Source organism: Chelon labrosus (assembly GCF_963514085.1).
Source record: "Chelon labrosus genome assembly, chromosome: 19".
Taxonomy (NCBI): Eukaryota; Metazoa; Chordata; class Actinopteri; order Mugiliformes; family Mugilidae; genus Chelon; species Chelon labrosus.
The window spans coordinates 4,599,998-4,606,701 of NC_140352.1; the positions used below are offsets into that span (position 1 = coordinate 4,599,998).

At 46.1% G+C, this 6,704-nt stretch overlaps 1 protein-coding gene across 1 annotated transcript; it reads left to right on the forward strand.

Annotated features, from left to right (window-relative positions):
• The first annotated feature begins 3,906 nt into the window (after positions 1-3,906).
• On the forward strand, positions 3,907-6,510 carry rbp4 (retinol binding protein 4, plasma). The gene is made up of 6 exons (XM_084567218.1): positions 3,907-4,016; positions 4,197-4,302; positions 4,475-4,611; positions 4,738-4,844; positions 5,338-5,550; positions 5,788-6,510. The coding sequence occupies exons 2-6, from the start codon at positions 4,198-4,200 to the stop codon at positions 5,835-5,837; spliced, it is 612 nt and encodes a 203-aa protein (XP_084423344.1). The 5' UTR covers positions 3,907-4,016; position 4,197; the 3' UTR covers positions 5,838-6,510.
• The last annotated feature ends 194 nt before the right edge of the window (positions 6,511-6,704 follow it).

A 6,704-nucleotide genomic window follows, 5' to 3' on the forward strand; every position in this document is an offset into this window, starting at 1 on the left:
GTGCATTCTCCTCCGCGGTCCCCAAGGGAGTCACCAACGCATCCCGTGTGTCCACTGACAGGCAGGACAGGACGGGTGTGCGGCTTAGAGGCTGAAAGGATCAGTGTGGCCCCTAATTAATGTGACGTCACGACATTAAAAGCCCTGCTTTAAGCGTCCTTAACCCGCAAATCCCAACGCTGATCATTTTATATCCCCTTCTAAGGAGAGAGAGGGAGAGTGATGTCAGGGCACATGCCAGGTTCACCGGGAGAGGATGTGATTAGCTATGAACTGATGGAGAGGGGAATAATAAAGAAGGAGAGGTGTCAGCTTCAGGTCCCATGCAGGTGGAACTGAAGGAAAAACAGCAATCAGGTTCACCTTCAATGATACTAAAGTTCCTTAAGTCCAAGCATCGCCTGCCAAGTTGCCTGAAGCTTTTTAAATCCCATGTATTTGCAGGTCCCACCAGCACCTGATCACTACAGCCCCGCCCCTCCCATTACAGGACCTAAAAACAAAAACATTGACCATCTTGTGACAATTCAATGTTCTGCTGGGAAACTTTTGGACCTGGTGTTCATTGGTGTGGATGTTACTTAGACATGTAGCACCCACCTAGACCAGACCAGACCAGGCACCCCACCCCCCACCCCCCACCCCATAGCAATGACACTCCTTGATGGCAGCAGCCATCCCCAGCAGGATGCAGCCTGACACAGGCACACACAAAAACACTTTAGGAACAACTAAAAAAAAAACATGAAGAACAGCACTAGGTGTTGACCTGGCCTCCAAATTCACTAGATCCCAAACTGATCAAGTTTCTGTGGGAAGATCCACAGAGGACCCCTCCCCTCAACCCATAGGACCCAAAGGGACACCACAGGACACCCTCAGAAGGCCCATGTCCATTCTCTGATGAGTCACCACAAGGGAGACCTACACAATATTCGGAAGGTGGTCATAATGTTATGCCTGATCGGTGTATCAGCTTTCCTGAAGCCTCAAATAACCTCCTCAATAAGCCAGCCCTGTACCACTCACTGTTCAGTCCTTGAAAGCTACCGTGGAGGAAGTCCCCATATAGCACCAGCAGCTGGCACTGGTCCAGAACTATAACGGAAGTCTGCTTAATGCGTGAGCGGTCTACCTGTGCTCTAATGAAATCATCGTGGAGGTATCAGTCCCCGAGCTGGAACGTGGCCAATTACTGGGACTCAGATGTCTGAGAACGGGGCCCTAAACAAAGGTGGCTGGCTATGATTAACTGTCTGGTTAGCGGCTGGCAAGACACGGAGTTCCCCACTATTTTCTGCTTTGAGGATTAAGGCAGACCTATCAAGGGAGAACTACAAAAGGCGTGTGGATTTGGGGCATTGTGGAGATAAGTTGGAGCGGCCCACTTCACAGTGGGAGAAACTGGTTGGGTGTTAGTGAGAGGAAGAGAAACACAGCCGGACAGCAGGAGTGTTAATCACTGAACTTCTGATAAGCAGGGGCATCCCGCCAGGACAGGAACAACCAAGCAAATTGTTTGGGGCCCTTTGAAGAAAGTGAGAAAGGCAACCCTGACATGATTATCTTTTTGAATATTGTGCAATGACAAAAATAAACCCTATTAAACATTTTTGCAGTGCACCGAAAACAGTCCACAACTCCACCTTGGGGCCCCTTTCTGCCTAAACCACATGACAGATTTCACTGGTTTTGACACATACTGTGCATCTCATGACTCAGTAATGTCATCTACACAGAAATATTTACTTGTTAACACGTAGTCCTATCAGGCATCCCGAATGATCTGGATTAAACCGGTGACTGCTCTCAAGGGTGCAGCTGACACCTATTTCAGAAGGCTGTAACACCCAACGAGGCCGTGGGTGCGCATCTGGTCAAGCGTCGTACTTAGCGGGGGATGAAGACCCGGGTTTGGGCATGTCTCTTGTCACATAGCGATCCGTCTTCCTTCTTTCCTCTCCATCCCCGTGGAAACGGGGCAGTAGGGGGAGGTAGAACGCATGGCCAGATCTGGGGCTTCATCCTGGCCCTAGCTTTTTCACGCAGAGTAAGTACTGTGCTGAATCGCTAGGGATCATAACATCTGGGCCTATCAAGCAAGCTAGAAAACAGCAACCACTGGGACTCAGTGGACCTAAAGGAATGCCTCCTTGTCAGCTTGTGGATGGACGGACACACATACACCTAATAAGATGCCCATTAGTTTTTAATTTTGTCAACCTCAAAGCAACAAAGCAGACAACGCCTCGTGCCCCGAAGGAGATCCGAGGTTGAGAACTGTGGCCGATTTGTATGACTTTATCTAAACAGTGTCCTCTGCAGGACATTTAATTTTTGGCATTTAGTGCAATGTCTTGAATCCATTGTACCTCCTGACATTTGTGATGCTTTGACTTTCAGCGGGAATCCTAGGTTCAAATCATGGATTGTAGAAAAACATTATTTTTCTACAGTCGGAGGTAGGAGAAGGGGACCCTGAGGGGGTGTTGGAGTTTTGCAGATGCACTGCAGAGCCTTCATGGGTTAAAGGGAGTTTGCGGCTTTAGGGCACAGGGAGTAGTGGTGTCAGATGGGTCATTTTATGTTTGGATGTACTGAAACACCCTCTATTCACTGTATGGATCCATGTGATCCACTCACCAAAGCTCCAAAGTTCAAATGGAAGCTAAGCGTTTAGCCATGAGGCCTTTTGCTCAATCCACTGCTTCTCTATAGGATTTATAGGACGTTTCTCCCTTCAACAAAACCACAATCTGTCTCCTGCCTTCAGCAGGCTGTTTGCCTATACGCTCCTTAAAAATGAATGCATGCTCAAACCCAGCAGAGTAACATACTGTATAGCGGTTCTTGGCCCATTTTCACGATTACGAAATGTTGCACTCCCTCCTGGCCAAATTCCAGCTGCTAACATTTCTGCACAAGAGTAATTGCGCTGTGTTTTTTCAGCTTTGGTTATGCAAGCTGCAGATGTTTGGCTGCGCTGTGCTCCTTCATCCAAGCGAGCCCTCAGAGGACGGGTTATATGATCTCAGTACAAAACAACAGCATCAATTCATTTTATTTTTTTAAAAAAAGAAAGAAATTGGACATGGCAGATTTGATTCAGATGGAAAACAGACCCATGTCAGGGGGAAGAGTAGGTATGCGTTGCTCATAGCGATGCACATTTTAACTGTGCAAACCCAAAAACAGCAGAAGAAAGTCAGGCTTTTTGAATCCGATCCTGGAAAAGCACCTTCAGTATATACAGATGTTCTTGACTGTAAGACATTCAGACCGAGTCGTTTGCTTTAGCATAGGCGTTAAAATACACAGTTTGATCTGTGATTGATCCCTTTAATGACAGCGATAAATAACAGACCAGGACAGGCCTCGTCAATGTGGATTAATCCCAGATTTGTGAGACAAAGGAACGTTTACGGCAGATAAACAGAAGCCCACGAAAATGTGTCGCATTGTGTTTTCTGAGAGTGGACTCTGTCCGCCGTTGACGCAAACACAGAGCTGGGAGATAGGGCAACATCAGCTGATGCAACAACACTGATGCTGTCTGGAGGGCATACGTAGCAAAGGAGAGTTGCTGACGTTTCGCCAAATACAGAAAAAGACATTTATGTTGTGTGAGTGCAGTTTTTGCGCATGTACATGTGAGTGCACACTCAAGCTGCAAGAAAAGGTAAAATTCAGCCGCTTGTATTCTCAGAGTACCTCGGTGTACTGTGTGTTTGCGTCTATACATTTTACTTCTTCTTCCTGATGACCTTTGATAAGACTCAAAGAGACTCAACAGTTACAGAAAAGCACTTTTTGTTTTTAGGGGTGGGGGACACACAAATCAATAGGACCGGGGCCTGCAGTTATGTAAATGTTTGTCCAATAGAAGGAGAGCTAGCTGTGGGGAGAACAGGGGAGGTTCAGGTCCCTAGGAGTTATTATGCAATACCAGGCAGCTGCATATAAGGCCAGATCCAGAGTGGGGGACCAGGGGATCGCTGTGAGCTGCCCATAACAAGGTATGCATTGAGAGTGCTTCCAGATTTTAAGCAATTGAAGCGAATGTTTTACATGAGAACGGCTTTTAAAAAAGTAGTTTCTGTTCGTCTCCTCTGTCACCGTTTGCTATTTTGCCTCGTTTTCGGTATCCAGCTGCAGCTATATACATCATTTCTCATTTTTTTCTTCCTCTGTGGTAGAATGCTGCTGCGGTGTGTTGTGGCCCTCTGCCTTCTGGCACTGTCCTGGGCACAGGACTGCCAGGTATCCAACATTAAGGTCATGCAGAACTTTGACAGAAGCAGGGTGAGTTGGAAGCACAAAGAGATTTATTAGGTTTTTAATAAATATTTATCTTCTTCTTTTGCAGTTGTATGGATTTTGAGCAATGCTAATTAGACTGTAAGATCTCTAAATGAAGGAACTGTTGCATCCCTGCCTTCGTGTTTAATTAAAAACGTGGACTCCTTTGTCACAGTACGTAGGGACGTGGTACGCCGTAGGAAAGAAGGACCCGGAGGGCTTGTTCTTACTCGACAACATCGTGGCCCAGTTTATCATTGGCGACGACGGCAAAATGACCGCTACTGCTCGAGGCAGAGTCATCATCCTCAAGTAGGTTCATCATGCTCCGGAGGACGCCCTCTCTTTCCCTCTCTTGGGGAAAAAAAAAAAAGCATGCTAACATTTACTTAATGTCTTTTCGTCTCACGTGTTTCGCAATATTGTGTCCTCTCTCAGCAACTGGGAAATGTGTGCCGACATGATGGCCACCTTTGAGGACACTCCTGACCCCGCCAAGTTCAGGATGAAGTACTGGGGAGTCGCGTCCTACCTGCAGACTGGAAGTAAGTAGTCGGAACAGTTGCATCTCCACACTGAATAGGACCTAACTTGAATTTGACTATGCTGCTCTCTGGGCTTGATGTAATGTATGCCTAGGCGGAAAGGCAGACTAGACTTGCAGACTGCAAACACCTCTTAGGCACACTGCTGATGATCAATCACCGGGACCCTGACCCTGAAACTCAAAGCAAATGCTTTAGGAAGGGTTCAGCACGCCCTCTGCGATAAATCAATTGACTGCAACTTTGACATCAACGTTAAGAGTATTTGTGAGTTACGGTACCTTGGGGGCGTTGCCAGGTCTTTAACCGGACTGCTATTAGCCATGACCCACTTCTCTACACTTTCAGATTGTGAAATAGAATTTATTCTGTGAACAAATAAAGCCGTCACACGGAGAACATTTTGTCCTTTGGTGAACTGTTGTTTTATCTCGGTGTCAAAAAATGTTTTGCCAACAATCTAAGCTCTCCCCCCTCCCCTCCCTCCCCTCAGACGATGACCACTGGGTCATCGACACGGACTACGACAACTACGCAATCCACTACTCCTGCAGGCTTCTGGACTCCGACGGCACCTGCTTAGACAGCTACTCCTTCGTATTCTCCCGTCACCCGACCGGCCTGAGGGCGGAGGACCAGCCCACCGTCATCCAGAAGAAGATGGACCTCTGTCTGCTGGGCAAATACAGACGTGTCTCACACACCGGTGGGTTGAGTTCATCCGAGTACTTATTTGTTTACTCTGCGATTTACCGATCCGTGCTCTCTGGGTCACTCAATAAGGTGAAAGACCAAGTGAATGATTGATTGACCCGAGTTGCGCAAACCCCTCGTGACCGACGCGATTGACCGATGAGATCATTGTTCCGAAATCAATACTAGAAATACATTAGACATTTAAGGCTTTTAATATGTTTGATCCAATTCTGTCTTTTCCCTGCAGGCTTCTGTGAGGAGAACGTGTTGACCCTCAGTGACAGTGACCCACAGTGAAACCTCTAAGAGGCCCCTACACCTCCCTCCACTCCCCACCTTGAGACTGTGGACTGGTCTCAGACTGAATCCCCACCTCTTCTCTTTCACCTCTACTCTCTGTCTGTCTTGAAGAGAGAAAGAAGCCTGTTCATCCTGAAAAAATAAACTAAAAATGGCAAAATTTTAAGCTATGACTGTTCCGTAAAAAAAGAAAACAAAAAGAAAAGACGACTGTTTCTTCATTTCCATTAGTTAAAGAGTTAGCACGTGTCACATGTTGATATTTTTATTTGTTGTAAAGGAACTTCTGAATTGTGTAAAACCAACTTTCTAACGGGAAACGATGCTCCTTCTGTGGTTCCAGTGAGAAAACTGGACACGTCAGACAAATTATCTGTCTCATAAAAAAATCTCCTGGACTCTAAAAGTCCTGTTGGCTAAAACCCCAAACAGGTTCCCATGTGACTGGCTTTGCTCCGACACAGAAGGTCACACAGTACATTGTAGCACAAATGCACATATTTTTATTATTATTATTTTTTTTTAAATAAATCTTAACATGTGCGTGTCAGATCTTGCGCTATACTTAGGTATACGGTACAAGTTAAGGTTGTTTCCTGATGTTAAGATGTAAACTTTATCCAGTTTTTGAAATAAAAACATTAAAACAACGTTGAGTTCTTCCCTTCTGGATTGCTCTTTAAATACTTATCTTTATTCCGGGGTGGCGAACGTGTGTTTGAATTCGTGTGTTGGTTTTGGACGCAATCGGTAAAACGAAAATCCAAGTGTGCGCAGAGGTGGGTGCTGCTTTAAAGAAGAACTGGGGTATGACATGAGCCCTACTGACCAACGTGGGACAGAAAATCTTTGACTGTTGACTTA

What these genes read in the sequence shown, in the direction of transcription:
- rbp4 (XM_084567218.1), top strand. Translation starts at nt 4,198, where the DNA reads ATGCTGCTGCGGTGTGTTGTGGCCCTCTGCCTTCTGGCACTGTCCTGG. An exon ending in AGAACTTTGACAGAAGCAGG is followed by an intron (nt 4,303 to 4,474) that starts GTGAGTTGGAAG and finishes CCTTTGTCACAG; the next exon opens with TACGTAGGGACGTGGTACGC. An exon ending in GGCAGAGTCATCATCCTCAA is followed by an intron (nt 4,612 to 4,737) that starts GTAGGTTCATCA and finishes GTCCTCTCTCAG; the next exon opens with CAACTGGGAAATGTGTGCCG.